At 46.2% G+C, this 23,182-nt stretch overlaps 1 protein-coding gene across 3 annotated transcripts in view; it reads left to right on the top strand.

The window, feature by feature from the left end:
* Positions 1-23,182, top strand: part of DGKG (diacylglycerol kinase gamma) — a 214,559-nt gene that overhangs the window by 159,478 nt on the left and 31,899 nt on the right. For all 3 annotated transcript variants that reach the window (XM_032171841.2, XM_032171842.2, XM_032171843.2), the window contains one exon: positions 16,949-17,126. In XM_032171841.2, the coding sequence (XP_032027732.1) occupies positions 16,949-17,126 (178 nt within the window). The remainder of the gene's footprint in view (positions 1-16,948; positions 17,127-23,182) is intronic.

The raw sequence follows: 23,182 nt of genomic DNA, 5'->3' as shown, positions 1-23,182 counted from the left end.
ATACCAGCTACTTGGGAGGCTGAGGTAGGAGGATGGCTTGAGCCTGGGAGGCAGAGGTTGCAGTGGGCCAAGATCGCGCCACTGCACTCCAGCCTGGGGAACAGAGCGAGACTCTGTCTCCAAAAAAAAAAAAAAGAAAAGAAAAGAAAGCCATTCGTGTGATATACAGGCGATTTCTCCGAGGCTAGTGGCTGTTTGAGAAGGAATAGGAGACTTGGTCTCATCTCTGAAACAAAGCTTATGGCCAACTGGGCCAACTGGACAAAAGAGAAACTGAAGGGAGTCCACAGAACACACAAAAGCTGTTCAATATGGCACTTGCTTACCTAGTGCTAAGGAAACTAGATGCAAAGAGTCCTGCAGAGCCACGTGAGTCAAATCACTCCTGGCCCTGCCTGTGACTCAGGCAGGGGAGAAGGTGACTCTAAATCTCCTGCTCACCTGTAGACACATGGCCAGGGCCCTGACTTGGAGTCAAAAGGCCTGGCAGTGAGCCCTGGTCTGTGCTTAGGTTAAGCAACTTATTGAACTGTATATCTGAGCCTCAGTATTCTCATCTATAAAATGGGGGGCATAGGGGTTAGTCTACCTCCCAAGGCCATTATTAGGATTAAAGTTTTCAGGGCTTTTTGTTTTTGTTTTTTTATGTAACTGGCAGTGGTGCTAAGTGCCTCATGGAATCTGCAAAGCAGCCCTAAGTGGCAGGTGTCATAATCACCTTTCCAGAGAAGGGGGACACAGGCTGAGAGAAGGTAAGAAGCTCACCTGAGGTCCATAACCTACAAGCGATCAGGTCAGCCTTCAAATCCAGGTTTGCCAGACACCCGAGAGTTTCTGGGCAGTACTGGCACTTGAGAAGCTCAGTCTAGAGCACAGACTCTCAACCAGGTTTGGGCATATCCAATATCCTTATTCCCAGTCTTTATTTTGACATTTCAGATAACGTTAAAAGCGGAAACAATTTTTTCCATTTGTCAAAACGGGAGCATAAAAAAATATTGCAAACGCTCACCCTAGATGCTTCTTCTATGAGACCACAAAGGAAGGCCTGTGAACGTGAGTGCTGTATCTGGAAACTGGGTGCTCCATAAATCGTTGTGGGCCCTAATTAAGAAGCCAGCATGTCAGCTGGGTGCGGTGGCTCATGCCTACAATCCCAGCACTCTGGGAGGCTGAGGTGGGCAGATCACCTGAGGTCAGGAGTTCGAGACCAGCCTGGCCAACATGGTGAACCCTCATCTCTACTAAAAACACAAAATTAGCCTGGTGTGATGGCACATGCCTGTAATCCCAGCTACTCGGGGGGCTGAGGCAGGAGAATCTCTTGAACCTGGGAGGCAGAGGTTGCAGTGAGTGGAGACCAGGCCGTTGCCTTCCAGCCTGGGTGACAAAAGCAAAACTCCGTCTCAAAAAAAAAAAAAAAAAAAAAGAAGCCAGCATGTCACCCGCACCCCCACGCTCACCATCCCTGGTCTAAGGCGGTCTCTCAGGGTACTCCTCTCTGACATCTCTTCCCTTCCAGAGGCTCTTAATATTCATTCTAACCTGATTTCACCTGATTAAGCAGGTGGGGGGTGGGGCGAGGGAGGCACACAGTGAGTCACCTCCCCTACCCCAGGCCCAGAATAACCTTGCAGAGGTTTCTGGATGGGATCATAGGTAGAGCAAACCAGACAAGCTTCAACTCAAGCACTTATTTTACATTTTGTAGAGATGTTTCATTTCACTGGCTAAAAATAAGAACTTCCAAAATTCCTGGGTTTTTTTTCTTTTTTTTTTTTTTTTTTGACAGAGTCTTGCTCTGTTGCCAGGCTGGAGTGCAGTAGTGTGATCTTGGCTTACTGCAACCTCCGCCTCCCAGGTTCAAGTGATTCTCCTCCCTCAGCATCCCAAGTAGCTGGGACTATAGGCGTGCACCCCTACACCCAGCTAATTTTTGCATTTTTAGTAGAGACGGGATTTCACCATGTAGGCCAGGATGGTCTCGAACTCCTGACCTCATGATCCACCTGCCTCGGCGTCCCAAAGTGCTGGGATTACAGGAATGAGCCACTGTGCCCAGCCCAATTCCTTGATATTTAATCCAATCTTTAAAACATATTCACAAGGGAAGGCCAGCCAGCTCCACTAATATGAACTAATATAAACTTTGATGGAGGGGAAGTAAGTCCAAATCTGGAAGCTGCTCAAAAGAAAAAAATCTGGTTATCCAGTATATTTTGGGAATCTCTGCACATCAATTACTCCTTTTAATTGAGGATTTTTTTAATACAGAAAAGTCTTGAGAATAGTATATCAAATACTCCCAACTCCCCCTCACTCAGAATTGATATTGTCATTATTTTGTCTTATTTCCTTCAACTGTTTTTCCATTTTTTGTTGTTGTGGTTGTTGTTTTGTTTTTTTTTTTTTTTTGAGATGGAGCTCATGCTGTCACCCAGGCTGGAGTGCGGTGGCGCAATCTTAGCTCACTGAAACCCCTTCCTCCTGGGTTCAAGTGATCCTCCTGCCTCAGCCTCCTGAGTAGCTGGGATTATAGGTGCCTGCCACCACACCTAGTTAATTTTTGTATTTTTAGTAGACACAGGGCTTTGCCATGTTTGCCAGGCTGGTCTTGAACTCCTAACCTCAGGTGACCCACCCACCTCGGCCTCCCAAAGTGCTGGGATTACAGGCGTGAGCCACCGCGCCTGGCCCCTTCAACTATTTTTCAACGGAAGAAATAAAATATTACAGATAAAGCTGAAGCCCCTAGCCTCTTTATGCTTCAGACTTACCTTTTGACTCACCTTTATGTTCTTGAGGTCACTCCATGTTAGTGCTGATAGAGCAGGTTGGTCACTTTTTTTTTTTTTGAGAAGGAGTTTCACTCTTGTCGCCCCAGCTGGAGTGCAATGGCACAATCTTGGCTCACTGCAACCTCTGCCTTCCAGGTTCAAGTGATTCTCCCGCCTCAGTCTCCCAAGTAGCTGCAATTACAGGCGCCCACCACCATGTCCAGTTAATTTTTGTATTTTTAGTAGAGACGGGGTTTTGCCATGTTGGCCAGGCTGGTCTTGAACTCCTGACCTCAAGTGATCAGCCCACTTTGGCCTCCCAAAGTGCTGGGATTACATGCATGAACTACTGCACCTGGCCTGGTTGGTCACTTTTAACTGCTCTATGGAGTTCCATGAAAACCCAGCCACTATCTGTGAGGAGGAGCAGAAATGAGAACTCTCAGACACTGCTGGTGGGAACATCAGTGGTAAGCCACTTTGGAGGGCGGTTCAGCAATACATGTCAAGCCGAAAATGCATTTATAGCCTAGATGACCCAGCAAATTCTTCTCAACATTGATCTAGAGAGTTTCTCACACATGAGCATGGAGGTGCAATGCAACATTTTTTTATTGCAGCAAAATGGAACCACCCCAAATGACTGTTATTCTAACACTTTAAAAAGACAGTGTGAGTGAATGTACTAAATGCCACTGACATTTTAAAATGGTTAAATTTTAAAAAAATTTTTAATTAAAAAAACAAGGATGTGCTGGGTATATGCTAGCGATATTCAATCCATATCACCGTATCAGGATATGGGTCTCACCTATGAGAATCCATATTCTAAAACTAACATTTAGCACAAATAATGAGTGAGATTACCGTCTTTTAAGATTGGGCAGATACCTTTAGCTATTCCAATCTAAGCCAGCGCCATTATCATTATTATTATTATTATTATTATTATTTTGAAGCAGAGCCTCGCTCTGTCACCCAGGATGGAGTGCAGTGGCGCGATCTCAGCTTACCGCAACCTCTGCCTCCCACGTTCAAGTGACTCTCCTACCTCAGCCTCCCAAGTAGCTGGGATTATAGGCACACATCACAATGCCTGGCTAATGTTTCTATTTGTAGAGATGGGGTTTCGCCACGTTGGCCAGGCTGATCTCAAACTCCTGACCTCAAGTGATCCACCTGCCTCAGCCTCCCAAAGTGCTGGGATTACAGGCGTCAGCCACCGCACCTGGCCAGTGCTATTGTTTTTAAAAGAGAGACATCAAGGACTTCACAAGTTAAGTACCTTGACTAAGTTCACCCAAACCAGTATGTGCAGAAAAGAACTCACGGCTCTTAAGCTCCAGCTGTGGGCATTCTCTACTCTGTCTTAGCATCCACCTGCAGCGCTGCACACTCTTAAACTAGAGAGAAAGAGGTCTTCAAGTCTTGGTCTCTCCTGACATGATCTGAACCTTCTTCTCGGCTACCACAGGTAGAGCCTTTCCCTGGAGTAAGGAAAGTGGGAATTGGCTGACGTGCAGCCCGTCCATGCAGCCACAGTGGAAGCAATGGAAACACGCATGGGGAAGGGAAAGTTGAGAAGAGCATTAGAAGGGATTTTGAGTTCGTGGAAGATAAGAGGCCAACCTGATTACATATCAAACCCTGGAGTCAAAAGTAAGGCTAGAATGGTCCTGAGAGAGCTCCTCCTTCTAGTTTATTCCCTTCCTCAATCCAGCCCAGCAGCTCCCTCATTCTAGCATCACCTTCACTGTGAGACTATCCAAGGCAGCTCCTGCCACTACTGGTTGCTTCTTCTTGCCCATTCACCAGTTCTCACCACTTGGTTTCTTTCTGCTTCCTCCTAATCGGTTTCTTTCTGCTACTCCTAACATGTGTGCTAACCTCTTTTCCTGATTACAAAGGTAATCCAAATTCATGGCCGAACATTTTAAAATATAGAGGAGCAAAAAAGAAAATAACCCCCAATCCCACCAACCAGGAATCGGCACTGTTAAAACATTGACCTCATTTCAATCTTAGAGTAATGTTAGCCCTTGTTTCTTTAACATCAGGCCTCTTGAGGACCTCTATGATTCTTTGGCTTATTAAATCTTCATTCATTTTTAAATGCAGCTCCATCATCCCCATCTCTGTCTCTTTCAATCATGCGCTGACTACAAGTTTCCTTCACTGATGCTTAGAATCGTTCAGCTTACTAAGGAAAAACTGTTTCTGTCAACTTTCCCTTACAAAATTCCATTGTTTGCTTGCAGTTTCTGGCACATAAAACTTTTTCTCCTTCTTAAATGACCCTCTTTTTTATTTCTTACTAATGTGCACCCTGTAGTTCACTTCAAGTGTCAATTCATTCATATGCTTTTATTTTCCTGTTCTTTTCCATTTCTTTTGTTCTTTGTGAATTGCTTTGATTTTCTTTTGTCTTCAGACTCCTGGCTCTATCTACTTTGTGTCTTCCATGGACTTAGAAGTAACTTTTAAAGATTACGTTTTATGCCTACATTTTCACAAAGTAGTTGTTGAGGGATATGCAGCATGTTTAATAGATGGGGCCCAAGAAAGTCTCAGAAGACCACAGCTGGGGGTCACGTGATTCAGCATGTTGGGTCAGAATGCTCTCCCACAATACGTTTCCTTCTGGAAGATTCTCTCAACCTACCTCTGTCCCAGCCCCAGGAAGCATAAGTCTTCTACCACCAAGGTCCCTTACTAAAAGAATAACTTTCCCCAAGCAATGTCTACCAAACAAATGCATCTTTTAAGTAATAATAAACTGTGAGGCCCCATCAGTGGGGAATGACCTAGACTTTTTAGAATATTCAGAGGAATTCATGATCTTCCTCACCACACTCGGGAGATTTGGGAACCTCAGGGAAGAGAAACATTACAATCCTTTTCTTCCTCTACAATCACAGGTTATTAAACAGAGAATATTATATACAAATATGTCTTGTTGGCTATAGTGGATATGTCTTTGTTTTTCTAACTTATCCTGTGAGGTCATAAACTTACCAATCTTAGTCTTCACTAGAAGAGGAATTAAGAAGGTAGAAGAACTGAATCTTTAAAGAAGGTCATAGAATCTACAAGGGGTTGGATAAATGCCACTGTGCACACACACGTGTTATATCTCAAGCCCATTGGGATCAACAAATGAATAACAATAGCAGCAACTTACTGAGTACTTACCATGTGGCAAGCTCTGTCTTATTTCATCGTTATAACAGCTCTGCATGGTTGTGTATTATTCCCATTATTTACCCAAGGAAACTGCATCTCATAAAACAAGTAAGTACTCCCAAGATCAGATGAGTTTCAAGCCTCAATCTGTGATCCCCGGCCCATATGCCCTTCACAATGCCAAGGGACCTGCAGTAGGAGATGACCTCTGCATTACCCTCCTGCTTTTAGAAAAGTCATGTGTCCACTTAGTTGATAAAGGGGCTCCCATTCAGGACTTGGCCTATCTATTAGGCAGTCAGCTTTCTGAAGCAAGGACTTTATCTTATTCATTCTATACCCCTGGACTTAGCACAATCCCTAAAATGAACTAATTCCTCAATAGTTATTTGTTGATTATAAAATTGAACCAAGTATAGGAAATTCCACAATTGGTGTGAACATTAGAAATGATCACTTGACTAGCCTCAAGTCATGCCTTTTTCCTGGAAGCTACCAGAAAAAGGGGCCCACCTTGCTGCATTTTTAACACAAAGGGGAAGATGGCTGGCACTCAGGCCTTCTCCTAACTGCACAGTGGGTGAGAAGGCCTTCCACGCCCATCTCTAGGAAGCTATTGGTGGTATCTTTGATAGTAGCAGAGGGTCCGGGACAACTGTGAACCAGGACAGGAAATGCCAACATTCTCCCACCTCTTTCCCATCCAACAGAATTAAGACAGTGAGTGGGCAGAGCTCATGTGGCAGTGAGGGTGCCAGGTGGCTGTAGGGTGGAAGTCACCCTGCAGGGCAGAAAGGGTCTCCATTCTGAGCCCTCCCTCATGGCTCAGAAGCCTACCTGCCCATGATCCCTGCCAGCCCCCAGGCCATCAAGCCCTGCTTTGTCTGCAGGAAAGTGTGATCCCTCAAAAAGCCCCATCCACTCCAGGTTGGCCTCAGCTTCCCAGACAGACAGCAAAGCCTATTAATCTGCATCCAGAGCAAGATTCCCTTAACACACTAGTTTAAAAAAAAAAGAAAGAAAGAAAGAAAAAAAAACACTTGGGGCGGGTGGAGCAGCGGGTAGGAAACAGCTTTGCCTTCTGTCCAACTCTGAAGCAAGCCATCACTGTGAACTCTGAGAAACAGCAGTTTTGTTTTGGAAACTGGCACCCTGTGCCGGCTCACTCCTGGAAATGAATTTGGGCACCCCCACCCCCAGCTGCAATATTCTACTTCCAGTCTGCCTGCCAACACCCCCTTCCAGCTGCCCCTCTCAAAGGCACCATTGTGCCCGCCTGGCACAGCAACAGAGGAGGGCTAAAGAGGAAGAAAACATTTTCTGCCCATGGGATGTTCTTAAGCAGGTTGTGTGTACATGGCTTCAATGCTGCATTCCTTGAGCCCACACAAACCCGCCAGAACTCCATCATCCCTGTCACAGATGCAGCCACTTTCCAGTCTAACTGGCCCACCTCAGCTCACTGTCAGAGAACTCAGAGCACACAGCAGGGCGGACAAGGCTGGGTGGAAGCGGGGGGTCAGGATGGCACTCTTTCAGCACAGCGCACACTAGCCTGCCAAAACAAAGCTGAACGTAGATGTGGAATTTTGGAACTGGAAGAGGATTTAGTTCCACTTACCACTCCACAAAAGACTCATCCTAACACATTGTGATAAGTGGGCATCCAGCCTCCTCCTGAATCTCCAAAGATAGGAAGTTCACTACTTTTCAAGAAGCCTGCTGCATTACTGGACAGCTCTGATTTTCAGAAAGTTCTTCCTGATGTTGAACAAGGATTGTATGTCCCATTCCTTGTCATCTTCTTCCCTAGACAGCACTTAGCACAATACTTGGAACAAAATAGGTGCACAATAAGTGTTTACGGGGTGCATGACTGAATTCCCCATCCACTGGGCCCATTTTCACCCTCCAGAGGCACACAGAGCATCCTCCACTCTCCTCCACATGAGTGTCTTTCATAGGGCTGGAGATGTATCTTCATGGTGTCTCCTCTTCATCTTCACTGAGCTAAACAGCCTCAGTTCCTTAGATGACTTGATTTACAGGCCCACAAATATCCTGGACCACTCTTCTCTTGATACACTCCATTTTTTTCAGGGTCTGCCTTAAAATGAAAAATCGAATTCCTGTTCTATAATACTCTAAATGTGATCTCATAGGTAACAAAGCACAAGAGTAAGAGGCATTGGGTGCGTGCACTCTGTAGGTTGGGCTGACTTCTTGATCTCATCACCTGCATCTCGTGCATGAAACCTGCAGGTTCATGAGGACTATCATGAACCTTGACAAATTTGGAAAGACATTCCTTCCTTAGTGTCACTGAGTCAATGTTTCCTCATCTGTCAAAATGGGAATACAAGGCCGGGCACGGTGGCTCACACCTGTAATTCCAGCACTGTGGGAGGCTGAGGCAGGCAGATCGTCTGAGGTCAGGTGTTCAAGGCCAGCCTGGCCAAAATGGTGAAACCGCGTCCCTACTAAGAATACAAAAATTAGCCGGATGTGGTGGTGTGCACCTGTAATCACAGCTACTCAGGAGGCTGAGGCAGGAGAATCGCTTGAACCCAGGAGGCGGAGGTTGTGGTGAGGCGAGATCATGCCACTGCACTCTAGCCTGGGCTACAGAGCAAGACTCTGTCTCAAAAAAAAAAAAAAATGGGAATACAAATACATTGTAGGGTTGTGAAGATTAGACATAAAATATATAAAGTGCTGGTTCATAATAGTTACTGAATAAGTGATATATATTAATAATATATAACATATGTGTGGATTAATATCATTATCTAACAGCCCACAATAGACATCAGTTCCTAAAACGATGTAAACCAGCACCTCTGAATGCAGGAGAAGCCACTGTTCTGTAAGAGTTGCTACAGGCCAGGCCAGTTTGTATATGTGCATAATACTGGACTGTCCTGAAAGCCAGGCGCGGTGGCTCATGCCTGTAATCCCAGCACTTTGGGAGGCTGAGGCGGGTAGATCACGAGGTCAAGAGATCAAGATAATCCTGGCCAACATGGTGAAACCCTGTCTCTACTAAAAACAATACAAAAATTAACTGGGCGTGGTGGCATGCACCTGTAGTCCCAGCTACTTGAGAGGCTGAGGCAGGAGAATCACTTGAACCTGGGAGGTGGAGGCTGCAGTGAGCCGCGATCGCGCCACTGCACTCTAGCCTGGGCAACAGAGTGAGACTCAGTCTTAAAAAAAAAGAAAAGAAAAAGAAAAAGAGAGATCCTTTTAAGAGACTATACGGGAAATAATTTATGGAGAAAATAGCATCTGTAGAGATTTAGAAGAAAGGTACAGGGAAGGTGCTAGGGTATCCTACCATTAGGGGACTATATTAATGGGTCTAGACAAGAACTGTATAATAGAAGGTGTAGGCTGACAACACCTGAATCCACTGATCAGTCTAAAAATCACAAAAAAAAGAGACAACCAAATTATGTGCTTCCTAATGAGATGCAATAGGAAATATACAGCCCCACTAATGAAGTAATCTTGCCAAAAAGCCAACCCTAAATCTAGTCAAGCCTGTAGATCTAAAAATACCAATTTAGTGAAAATACAAGGGATAGACTATGTTTAAAAGACACCCCAGAGATGCAGTTGGCAAAATCCAGAATCTGCGCAACACTACAGCCTTACTACTCAAAGCGTGGTCCACGGACCTGCAGCATCAGCATCACCAAGAAGGGGGTCAGAAATGCAGTCTCGGGCCGCACCCAGACCTCCTGAATCAGAATCTGCATTTTAATAAGACCCTGGAGTGATCTGCATGCACATTCAAGTTTGAAAAGCACTGCTCTAAGGACAAATGACCCAGTTCTTCAATAAATAAAAGACAATGATAAAAAAGAACAGGAGTCTATAGATCAAAAGAGACCTAACAGATATATATCAACAAATGCAGTGTGAAGACTTTTCAGGCAAGCTAACAATAAAAAAAAAAAGACACTATCAAGGAAATTTGAACAACTACAGGATACTTATTAAAGAATTTTTTTAAGAGTAACAATAGTGTTAAGGTAATTTTTTTTTTTTTTTTTTTTTTTTTTTGCTATAAACTAGTTCAGTCTGGCGGTGATAAAGTGAACTGGGATAGAGTTAAAACAAGATTAGCTGCCTGTTGCTAGAGGTGCTGATTACCCAGACTGGGTTTTGGGGTACACGGGGGTTTATTATTCTCTCTACTTTCCCTATATGTTTGAAAATACCCATAATTTTTTTTTATATAGAGTCTCGCTCTGTCGCCCAGGCTGGAGTGCAGTGGCGCGATCTCAGCTCATTGCAACCTCCGCCTCCCGGGTTCAAGCGATTCTCCTGCCTCAGCCTCCAGAGTAGCTGAGATTACAGGTGTCCCCCACCACGCCCAGCTAATTTTTTGTATTTTTAGTAGAGACGGGGTTTCGCCATATTGGCCAGGCTGGTCTCGAACTCCTGACCTCAGGTAATCCAAACGCCTCGGCCTCCCAAAGTGCTGCGATTACAGGCATGAGCCACCTTGCCCGGCTTTTTTTTTTTTTTTTTTTTTTTTTTTTAAGAAAGACCAGGAAAGAGTGGTGGAAGATGCGAGGGACAATAACTCAGTGGCAGGGTACCCAAGAAAGAAATTTCCAGCAGAAAGGGGGCACATGCCTCCGGAGCTACCGAGTCCTGGCTTCCACCTCCGATCTGGCCTGGCGGAGGTCATTCCTGAGAGCAGACAAAGCCGAGTGGCAGGCCTATAAACAGAACTATCTGCGTCCAAACCAAATCTGTGGCACGGTGAATCGAGGTTAGAAGAAGGGGGAATTTCCTAGTTGCTAAAAACTGAAACAGGTCATCAAATAAATTGTGGAATCTCCTTCCCTAAGGCCCTTCAGAAATAGGATCGACAGGGCTGGAGTGGAGGGGCCCCCGCCCGCCGCCCTTTTGAGGTCGCGGCGCAGGAGAGCAGGAGGGCACGGAAACGCCGGCACCGGCTGGGAAGCTTCGGTGCTCGGGGTCCCTCTCGGCGAGGGCGGAGAAGTCGGCGGCCTCTGCCTAGAATTCTGTGATTGTAGGGATCGAGACATCAAGGGCGGGGGTGGAGAGGATTACGGGTTCCCAGTGCGTTTCATTTGCACATAAACGCGCTTTGCCTCCTAACCCTGTCTCTGTTACCTGTGCACCCGCCTTCCACCAAACCAACCAACCACCCGCGGCTCAGGAAGAAATCAGAACTGGGGGGATTGTCCTCCCAAGGGGGACACAGTTGAACGTGGCCGGCAGCCTCTGGCCTCCCGGGCCTGGGTTCAGACGGACTCCGGCGCTGCTTCCAAGCCTGACATCGGGCACCTGGCTGCCGGCGCACCCAGGAGCACTATTTCAAGCGTGTGCACGCTCTCTGCTCGGGCCAGGAGCTCTGTTTCAGCCCCACTCCGGGCGGTAAATCCCTGGTTCCGCCCAGCGCAGCCTCGGCTCGGAGGGCAGCCTGCTAGCCAGGTCCTGGGTTAGGGATGGCCCACGGTGCGCGCGGGGACCGCCACCCTCCTTCGCGCCACGCCGGGGCCGCGCGGGCCGGAGCAGGGGGAGGGGGCCCGATGACGTCATGGAACAGTTGGAGGATTTAGCTCGGGAACCCGCCGGGGAGCGGGCCCCAGTGCCGGCGTTCCATTTAGGCCGACAGCGTCCCGGGCTCGGCTCCACTTTCCCAGACCGCACGGCTGCCTTCCAGGTCCAGAGCGGGCCTGGGGTTCTGAAGGAAATCAGTGCACGATCGCGAGGCCAGGAACTCTGGAGAATGGGCACGCAGGCGTGCGCTTGCCAAGGCTCTTACCAGCCTGGGTCGGGCCAAGAGGCCATTAAGATGCTTCCAGCAAAGCCTCAGGTAGGGGGAGTGAATTCAGGAAGATAAATGCCTCATGGCACAGAGGTTGGGGAACCTGTGGTGATAATGCAGACAGTTACATAGTGCTACTGCCTTCCAGACACCAATCAACCCCTTAAGGCAGATGTTATTCCCCCATCCTCCATTTTACAGATGACAAATTAAACCTCAGAGGGGTAAGGAAACAACCTGGAATCACACCGCTGGCAAGTGACAGAGCCAAGATTTAAACCCATGTCTCTCTGCCTCCAAGCCCAGGCAGGCACGTTCTTTCCAAGACACTACATTGGCTCCCACTTTCCAAGTAGGTGCATTCCAAGGGGAGAGGACATCAGCGTCCCGCAGACCCCAGGCTTCTCCCATCTCCTCTACTTGCCCTATCTACATGGGACCCACTGCGGTAATAGGGGAAGGGGACAACCTAGAAAGCAGAGTGAGGATTGTCTGCTGTTCCAGGGGGAGGTAAACGTTTACCAAGGTAATAGCAAACACACTTAGCTGGCTATGGATAGAGATGGAGGGGACAGAGTACACTTAAAACTGTAGTACGGAAGAAAGGTGACTTTGTGGAATACTATTTGTCAAGGACTGTGCTGGTGATGTACTTTTTTAAAAAACAAACCTGGTGTGGAGGCAAGATATAATAATATTAATATCCAACATCGATGTGCCAGGCATTGCTCTAAGCACTCTATAAGATAGAGCAGTAGTGAGAGATCTCAATTATTCAAACAGCTGGAAGTTTAATTTTGCTATAAGCCTAGCATCAGCAAAAATCCCGATTTGCCTCACTGACTCATCTCCAGCGTAGGATCTGGCATCTGCCTTCCTGGGTTTGCATCCTGGCTCTGCCATCTTGTAGAGTGGGAAGCTATGGAGCCTTGAGCAAGCATCTTAGCCCCTAAGAGGCCCTGTCAGTTGGGGGTAGTAATGCTGCCTCCCTCATCACGTTCATGTGAAGATCCCAAGAGATACTGTGGGTGAATCCCAGCACAGTGCCCTAGGAAGCTCTCACCAAGCATGAGTTGCTAATAATATTATCATTACTGCTCAGAAGGGAAAGGGATGTTTTGACCAACAATAAATAAATTGAGATGATGTAGAAGCAACTACAATCAAGGCGGGGAAGTGGCCACTTCCTCTAGAGGGTGACAAGGACAAAAGAAAGCGTGGGCCGGGCACGGTGGCTCACACCTGTAATCCCAGCACTTCGGGAGGCCGAGGCGGGTGGATCACCTGAGGTCAGTTCGAGACCAGGCTGGCCAACATGGTGAAACCCCGTCTCAACTAAAAATACAAAACAAATTAGCTGGGCGTGGTGGTGGGCACCTGTAATCCCAGCTACTTCAGGAGGCCAAGGCAGGAGAATCGTTTGAACCCGGGAGGTGGAGGTTGCAGTGAGCCAAGATCACGCTACCACACTCCAGCCTGGGCGACAAGAGCGAAACTCTGTCTCAGAAAAAAAAAAGAAAAGAAAAGAAAAAAGAAAGTGTGATCCAATGGGACTCTAGCCTAAATATCTAGGAATATGTGTATGAAGGATAGGAGGGTAGAAGACATTCCAAAATAAGTTTCTAAGAAGTCATGAATCACATTGAAAAGAAAAAAGAAAAAGGAGTTGGTTTTTGTTTTTCAATCAATGTGACAGCAACAGAGAGTTCTGGTTGAGCCCATGCTTTCAGGAAACGGTACACATACACGCAAAGGCAGAGCCTGGGCAGGCAACCAGGTAGGAATACACAAAAGCAACTCAGACCCGTGAGCCTGGCTTCAGGCTAACTGAAGGCCAAGCCGAATGCTAGACAACGTTTGAAGCAAAAAAGAACATAGAAAGCATAGCTCAACAGGGCTTTGCCATTCTGGAAGAGTTTTCACCTTTTCCAAAGACAGTGGCCTTAAACTAAAAATGGAAGAAAAGATGCCAAAGGTGGATACTAGAACCCAACGTAAATCAATGGAGAACTAACTGGCTTTGAAACACACACACACATTTGAATCCAAGTTGCCGGACGAGCCTGTAGATGTCATTCAGGGGCCACTTTGACAAATCCAGAAAACAGAGTAGGTTCTAGCCAATAAGAGGCAGACAAATATGGCTCCAGTGTTCAAAAAATAAGAATAGGGTACATTTTGGAAACCACAGACTGATACGCTTTATTCTGATCCCTGGCAAGATTCTAGAGTAGATTATTAACCAAGTATTTAGGCTTTGCACACAGATATTGGTGACGTAATTGAGTTCTCTTATTCCTTTTCTAATAGAGGTTGTAGAGTGGTCACTTAGGAAATGCTGTTTGATCTCAGCACAGTGTCTTATGTTTTCATGGAAAGAACACAGGATTGAGGTCTGGAGACCTGGATACATATCTAGCTCCACCATTAATAAGTTAGATGACCACAGGGAAGTTTCTTAACCTCACTGGGGCTCATTTATGAAAGATGAGGCATGAAAGATGAGAGGCATCTTCCCTTATGTGCCTCTCATCTCTAAATTCCATCAGTCTGTCTTATAATAAAAAGTAGGCTGGGTGACAGTCCAGTCCAGAGGATGCAGCTCCGATAAAGCAGCCATACCCCAAAGGATGTTAATGCATAATGTTTGGTGTTAAACTGACTAAGGAGAGGGCTCGGTCACTGTTTTTTCCTTTTATACACACATATTAATGACCCAATCCCCAAATGATGGGAACGCTATGACAAAAGGTCACAGAATGAAGACTGGAAGTAAGCTGGGTAGACTAGAGGAAACTTGGGCTGAAAGCCAGATGAAATTAATTAACATAAATGTAAAGTTTTATGTCTATGTTATTTTTTAAAATCTACACAGGTTCAGAATGGCAAAGAACTGGATGAAAAATAGATCATGAGATGGTCTGGGCAACGAAGGTGACCACCCATTTAAGCTGAAGTGATGTTGTCATCTAGCCACTAACAAAAGGGCCAGTGCAATCTTTATCATACTGAATAATAAGGATAAGGATGATGATCATGGATAACCTGCTGAGCTCTTACATGAGCTTTGTACGTCATCTCATTTCTGGGGCATGATAGTATCATAAAATTTCAGCCACAAGAAGTACTGGTGTGGTAGCCACCTGCCCCCATCAGATCCCGTCGTTAGTGTTGTTTTCAATGCCGGGGGCCTTGCCAAATAGCAGGGTAACAAACTACAGTGTGTGCAAAACAGGGCAGCCGGGATGGGAAAAGATCTGAAGCCCAAGTCTCATGGGAGAAGATGAAAAGAGTTGACAGTCCAGAGGTGGCACAACCTGGTAGTATGAGAGAGAGGAGAAATAAAAAACTTGGGCTCTGACTACCTGCCCTTAAATCTGTGTACTTCCACTTGTAAGCTGTGAACTTTGGGCAAGTTACTTAACCTCCTCTGTGCCTCAGTTTCTCCAGTGTAAAAAGAGGATAGTCATAGTAACTAACTTATAGGGTCATTATGCAGATAATAAATGAGATGTGTATAAAATTATGTGTGGTAGATGGCAGTGCCGAATACATGTGCACAATGGTGATCTTCATCATCATCATCATCTATCTGGGGGGTGGCCTATGGAGGAGGAAGGAGGGTCATTCTGTATGGGTTCAGAAGGGAGAACAGGACCAACCGGTGGAAACAAGAGTGGGAGACAATCCAGATCAACATAAAGAGACTTCTCAAATTATCAGAACTTCCCAGTGAAAAAATGAGTTCCCAGTTACCAGAGTTGCTCACCATATGCCATCTTGTAGTTGGGGAAACAAGATAACATAACGTAAGAACTGCGAAGAAATCAGGAGGTGAGTCACTGTGAATGGCAACAAGTCTTCTAGTCCTCCTCTGATGGCAACAATACCCTTCTAGTCCTCCTCTGTTGATCAGTCTCTGGAAGTTTGGGTTTGTACGTAACCTCAGAGATAGTGGGTTTTTATTGTATGCGTTTGATTTTTTCTTTCTCGCAATAAACAAGATAAAGACCATGTACTTTGTAGTCAAATCCCCCAACTTTGAATCCCTGCTCTGTTATTTATTAGCTGTGCAAGCTTGGATAACTTAGCTCAACTCTCTGGGTCCAGTGTTTGCTTCTGTAAGTGAAATAAACTACCTACTACCCTGAGGAACAAGGATCAGAGCTGATATTTCTTGCTGTGTTGGTAAGCACGATGCCAAAGTGGGCTGACTTTATAAGACATGTGAGATGAAAATTCAAGCCTTCTGGCTTTTTGTACCTGGTGGGGACTGCAAGTTGTGGAGACTGGATAAAGAAACTCTGCTCCTTCAGCAAACACATATGCCAAAATTGCATTTATGATAGATACAGGAGACAGGCAGATTCTGAAAGCCTTCCAAAGCTTAAAGCCTTGTGCTTCTCACAGAGAGATAAAATAGGAGGGGGTAAAACGAAAATTTTCTGGCCAGGTGTGGTGGCTCACTCCTGTAATCCTAGAACTTTAGGAGGCTGAGGCAGGTGGATCAAGAAGTCAGGAGATCGAGACCATCCTGGCCAACATAGTGAAACCCTGTCTCTACTAAAAGTACAAAAACTAGCAGGGCATGGTGGCGGGTGCCTGTAATCCCAGATACTCAGGAGGCTGAGGCAGGAGAATTGCTTGAAACCGGAAAGTGGAGGTTGCAGTGAGTCGAGATTATGCGACAGACGACTCACTCAAAAAAAAAAAAAAAAAAAAAAAATGAAAATTTTCTGTCATTTGTTAGGTTCTGAATTTTCTGTCATTTGTTGGGTTCTGAATTCAGTTCCACTAAATCTTCTAATGGTTAGGAAGGGGCAAGATTGATGATAATGAGATTAGACTGGAGAACAGTTTGACAATTGATTTGAGAATCAGCCCTAAAGCACTTCTAGACCTAGAGATGACCTCGGAGCCTTCTGCTGTCTTTCCCAGAGCTGACCAGGTCTGGATCTCTCATCTCACCGCAGCAGTCAAAGCATTAAGTCTGAGCGACTTTGCCTATGATTTCTCTTCTGACAGTGGCAGGGTGGTGGCTGAGGACCTGTCACATCCTTTAAGAGAGTACCCACCACACACACACACATGCACGCACACACACACACACACAGAGCACCTTGGGTTGTGACACACTGAGGACACTAACAGATGGCCTTTTCTCTCTGTCCTCCAGTGCGATGGGGTTGGAGTGGACCTGAGCAACATCTTCCTGGAAGGCATTGCCATTCTCAACATTCCCAGCATGTACGGAGGCACCAATCTCTGGGGAGAAAACAAGAAGAACCGGGCTGTGATCCGGGAAAGCAGGAAGGGTGTCACTGACCCCAAAGAACTGAAATTCTGCGTTCAAGGTAAGCCAGGAATGAGGATAATTGTTTTAGGTCAATGCCCAGTGGTAGGAGCCCTCAGGTGGGTGTCAGCGGGCTTCGTAAGGCCCCACAGCCCAGCAAGGACTCCGTGCTCTGTGGATACGCTGACTCATCATCCGATGTTGCAAAGTTTACAACTTAATCCAGAAGACAAAAATTCCCAATAAGGGTGTCTTCAATGACAGTCAGTTGTCAAGCTGTGGGGCTCCATGAGGTTCAGAGTCAAATGCTGCCACTGTCAAGGTTACCAGGTTCTCCAATAGCTAAATCCAATAGTCAGTTCCTAACCCTCATCTTGCCACAGCTGTCAGTGGCATGTGACCCAACTGATCACTCCCTCTTCCTGGAAACGCTTGGTCCACTTGGCTTCTAGGACTTGACTTGCTCATGGTTTTCCTCCCCCCTCACTGGTCACTCCTTCTCGGTCTCATTTCTCTCTGACCTCTTGATGCTGGAGGATCCCCAGGCAGGGTCCTTGACCCTCTTCACTTCACTGTCTGTACTTAATCCCTTGATCACCTCATCCAGTCATGAGACTTTATTTAAATACCATGTGCTTACTCATGATGCCTCCAGCCTGTCTCCAGCTTTCCCTGAGCTCCAGGCTCCTATGTCCAGCAGCCTGTGTCGTACTTCCCTTGTGTGTTTAGCAGACACCTCAAACTTGGCATGTCCAATGCAGAGCCCTGCCGTCCCTCCCCCAAACCTTCTCCACCCACAGCCTTCTTTCTCTCTGTTGGTAACTCCAGCCTTCCCATCACTAGAGCCAAAATGCTTGGCATCATCCTTGACTCCCCTTTTTATCTCACATCTCACAGCCAGTCCATCAGAAAATCTATTAGCTCTACTTTTAAAAAACATCCAGGATTCAACCACATCTCACCACCTGCATTCCTGCCATCTTGATCTGAGCCACCATCCTCTGTCCCTGGATTACTGCAAAGCTTCCTCACTGGGTTCCTTGCTTCTATCCCACTGCCCTAGGTAGCCTGTTCTTACCACCACATCAGAGCAGGCAGGTTATGACACTCCTCTTCTCAAAATCCTGCAGTGGCTTGGAGAAAAAGCCAAAGATCACGTGGCCTAGAGGGCCCCGTATGTTTTGGCCTCCCATTACCTCCCAGACCTCCTCTTCTGCCACTCTCTCCATCGCTCACTCTGCCTCCGCCACTCTGGTTCCTCCAACACAGCAGGCTGCTCCCATGAACCGACTATTCTTTCTGTCTGGAACAACTGGGTAGTATGCTTTAGAGGCCACCAGCTGGGCCTTCCACTTTTAACTCACCAGAATACAAACACATCTTTCTGAGAATGTCCTTAAAACCACCTCTACCCCAGCCCCAGAAGTAGCCATTTTCCACCAGTGATCCAAATGGAGAGATTCAATCAAAGCTCCTGGCGGCTGATTCCCCTCTGGGCTCATGGGTCCTCACAGGTCCTCAATGGACAGGTGAGCTGGAGGAGAAAGCCAGGTGAAAGAGCACTGGCAGAAACACCACACCAGCAGGCAGGGGACCAAATTCTAGTCCAAGTCCTGCTACTAACCTATTTTTGGCACCTCAGTTTTCTTTACTGTAAAAGCAGTATCTTGTATCAAAGTTTTGATAGGTGGATGGATGGGGTTGAACCAGAACCTTGGTTCTTAAACCAGCTGCTTGTTGAAAATGAAGATTTGTGGACCCCAGCCTAGATCTACCTAATCAATCTCTGTGCTGGTTCCTGGGAATCTCAATTTTAATGAGCTCCCCAGATGACTCTGATGGGCTGCCAGGTTCGAACACCATTGCTACAGGCAAATGCCCACAGTCTCTCCCATGCCTGGCATTCCATGGCTCTGCGTCTGTGTGCTTTGATATCCCAGGCTGTTAGTGCTAAGGTGGGTTGTGATCCCACCACTAGAAGAAAACAAAACTCCACTGACATCGAGGCGGGGGTTGGGGAAGTTATTCTCTTGTTTCACCCCCATCTATTTGACAGTCAGATAGTTATATTCCAGGCCAGGTCATCAGGAAACATCATCTCCACACCTCTGTCCTTTAAGAGAGGATTCAGGAATTGTTGACCTCTTTTTTTTTTTTTTTTTTTTTTTTTTTGAGACAAAGTCTCACTCTGTCACCCAGGCTAGAGTGCAGTGGCACACGTTGGCTCACTGCAACCTCCTCCTCCCAGGTTCAAGTGATTCTCATGCCTCAGCTTCCCGAGTAGCTGGGATTACAGGCATGCACCATCACACCCGGCTACTTTTTTCTATTTTTAATAGAGATGGGGTTTCTCCATGTTGACCAGGCTGGTCTCAAACTCCTGCCCTCAGGTGATCCACCCGCCTCGGCCTCCCAAAGTGCTGGGATTACAGGTGTGAACTACCATGCCCGGCCTCTGTTGACCTCTTAAGTCCCCTTTATTTCACACAGTAAACTTTTCAGTGTATAAAGCTGAATAATGTGTTCCTCCTTCCTCCCTTGGCAGGGGAAGTTGTGGGTGCTAACGGAGGGTAGGGGAAGCATCGAAGGTTGTATCAAGTTCCTGCAAATTTTCCTACCCTGGTGCTCCTATCTCAACCCCTACTCTGGTATCTAGCTCCCTCAGAGCAGAGAAGGGAATGAGCAGAGCCGAATCCCCACCACCACCCTCCCCGCTCCCCGCTTCAACTCTCCACCACCCTAGGGCTGGGGGAAGCTCTTGATGCGATCATGTGCTGATCAAGGAGAACCTTCATCTTCTCCTTACATGTCTGACCTTACATCTTCCCCTTCTTCAAGCAAGACCAAAGTGTCTGCTTTTGACTATCATGTACAGGAACTCTCTTCCCCAAATCCCCCTTTCTAACCCCTACAATGTGCTTTAAGAGCTAGAAGTGAAACCACTTCCTGTTCTTTAGATGAGGACATCAGCTGATCAGAGTGGGGCACTGACTTCTGGGCTTTGCAGAGATGCCAGCACTGAGCTTTCTTCTTGAAAGGGCTATGATCTCATGTAAGTTGAGTTGTTAATGGGAAAAGCTAAAGAGGCAACGTATTTTAGTGAAAAAGCATTAGCCTGGGAGTCAGAAGACTGGAGTTCCAGTCCAGACTCTGCCTATCGTTTGTGTGTGACTTGAGGCAAGTCCTTTCCTCTTCTTGGGTCTCAGTTTTCTGTATCTGTAAAATAAGCAAGTCTGACAATTATATTTTAAGATTCCTTACAGTTCCGCAAAATTAAGGCATAGTCAGATTTTGGTCTATGTGGACTCTTTCTTGGACAGAATTGTATTCAAATTTCTCCCTTCTCTCAGTGTATTTTGTCCCGAGATTTACAGGCTAGTGGCTGAGGAGGCAGAGAGCTCTCTCTGCAGCCTCTTCATGCGTTGGGATTCTTAACTCCTTGGCAGTTTTGTTGGAGTTGGAGGAGAGGGAGAAGTCAGGACACAGTAGGAGGGAATGAGTTTATCATAGGAAATGGAAGAGGAAATGATGATGGGAGGGGTTGCTGTCAAATCTCTCTCATCAGGCCGGGCACAGTGGCTCACACCTGTAATCCCAGCACTTTGGGAGGCCGAGGCAGGTGAATCACTTGAGGTCAGGAGTTTGAGACCAGCCTGGCCAAAATGGTGAAACCCCATCTCTACTAAAAATACAAAAATTAGCCAGGCATGGTAGCACATGCCTGTAATCCCAGCTACAAGGAAGGCTGAGGCAGGAGAATTGCTTGAACCCAAGGGGCGGAGGTTGCAGTGAGCTGAGATCACACCACTGCACAACATCAAAGATTAGTCTTTCTCCTGGGAAAAACAATCCGAGTAAGAAGGTCATTCAAGATTAGCATGGAATGGGTTCTATAGAAACATTGGCAGATAAGAAAGCAATAAGGGGCATTGGGAAAAGCCCCATGCTTACAGTTAGATAATCTGGGTTTAAATTTTGCCTTTATGCTTCTAGTTTTATAGATCTTGGGAAATTACCCAACCACCCTGAGTCTCAGCTTCCTCATCTGTAAGACTGGCATAATAATACATGGCTTATTAGGAAGATGATGGATGTGAAAGTGCCTGGAACATAGTATAATAAGCTCAAACCTAAAAAAAAAAAAAAATGTCCCTATGCCTATAATTCTATTTTGTGTTGGAGAATGCCAGTTGATTCACATTTGAAGTTCTTGTCCTAAGCATTACTATCCACCTGCACTACCACTAAGATAGAGCAGAGCTCGGCCGGGCACGGTGGCTCATGCCTGTCATCCCAGCACTTTGGGAGGCCGAGGCAGGTGGATCACCTGAGGCTGGGAGTTCGAGACCAGCCTGACCAACATGGAGAAACCCCATCTCTACTAAAAATACAAAATTAACCAGGTGTGGGGGCACATGCCTGTAATCCCAGCTACTCGGGAGGCTAAGGCAGGACAATCGCTTCAACCTGGAAGGCAGAGGTTGCAGTGAGCTGAGATTGCACCATTGCACTCCAGCCTGGGCAACGAGAGCGAAACTTCATCTCAAAAAAAAAAAAAGAAAGAAAAAAAAAGAAAGAGTAGAGCTCCTGTGCCCAAACTCCAGCCCAGCCTTTGTTGTAGCATATTAAACTTATATTACCAATTGTACCTACTGTCTCCTTTCCTAGACCTTTCAGATTCCAAGGATGGAGGCTGGGTGTTATTAATCTTTGTATCCCTGGTGCCTGGCCTCAAGTAGTTACCCCGCCCCCCAAAAAAAGGTTATTAGCTACATGAGAAGCATATGGAATTTGCTATTTTTTAGTTTTTGTGGCAACAATAAGAATAGTGAGAAACAGCCTCTTGTATTTCTATTTCATTTTGGCTTGCAAATAATTTTGCATGTATTAACAGTGTAATCCTAACCAGAAACCCATGAGCAAGGTTATATTCAGCCTCCTCCATATCCCTATTTCATAGTTGGGGAAAATCAAAGGCCCAGAGAAAGGGTAGGATTTATACAATTTACGTCCAGTGGTGGTATCAGAACCAAGATTCAAGCCCATGACTCCTAGCCTAGCCCAAGTGGCTAGTGTTTAGAAAATGTGTTAGGGAGCCTACCGTGTGTCTTGCATAAGCCACGCACTCAGGAAATAGGAAGTATTTAGACCCAGTCCGAGGAAAGGCTCCACAACTACTTGTTGACATTCTGCTCCCTCTGCAAGGCCTACCTAATGGCCATCTCCCCGCTGGAAGCGAGCCCAGCCTCTGAATTCCCTGAGCACTTAATTTTGCCTTCTATCTCATCAGTACACTGATCAGAAGTTGGCCTGTGTCACGGGCATGTGTGTTCTCGTCATATGTTTTCCCTGCCATTACCTGGAAAATGAGGATCAAGTGTTCTTTATCTTTGTGTCCCCTTCAAAGCCTCCCACCCTGCCTGGCTCACATGTGTTCTACAGAAATGTTTGTGGGAAGAGGGGAGAGAGGGGAAGGAATCTTGCCTCCAGTTTGCCAGTGGGCAGTAGATTCTGGAGCAGGACAGGAACAGGTACTTAGTGAAAAATCTTCAGAAAAAAAAAAAAATCTTAGTTACATGTGGGTATTTGTGAGGCTGAGAATTTAATTTCATGGAGCTATTATAAACTCATTTGATAAGTAAGATGTGCTGGCCATTTTCAAATAGGTAATTCAAATATAGCTTAGAGGACTTGCAATTGAGAGAGGGTAGAGTAGAGACTCACCATTGAACTAGAATTCAGAAGACCCAGAGCTTCTCACCACCAGCCACGGATTCGATGAGTCACTGGACATCTCCAGCCTCCATTTCAATGCTTACAAGATGGAAACAAGTATGATCTCCCTCCCTCAGCCTTGTTTTGAGGGTTAAATGAGATCATCCATGTAGGGACTCAGCAGAGTGCCTGGAACCTGGTAAGCCCTTGGTCAGCAGTAATCAGAATTATTGTTAGGTGTGGGGGAAGGTATTTATAATATTATAAGAAAGGGGCCACATTTAGAATTTCACTCTCTTTACTACGGCTTCAGGATTTGATCTATTATCTTTAAATTGCCTGTGGCTCTTACAACCTGTAATTCTAGGGTTATGTATTGGCTCTGTGCCTACACATGTTTGG

This window comes from Hylobates moloch, unplaced genomic scaffold (assembly GCF_009828535.3).
Source record: "Hylobates moloch isolate HMO894 unplaced genomic scaffold, HMol_V3 SCAFFOLD_13, whole genome shotgun sequence".
In the NCBI taxonomy this organism is placed as follows: domain Eukaryota; kingdom Metazoa; phylum Chordata; class Mammalia; order Primates; family Hylobatidae; genus Hylobates; species Hylobates moloch.
Note: the sequence above shows the minus strand (reverse complement) of the source record. Positions and strands in the feature narration are given on the sequence as shown.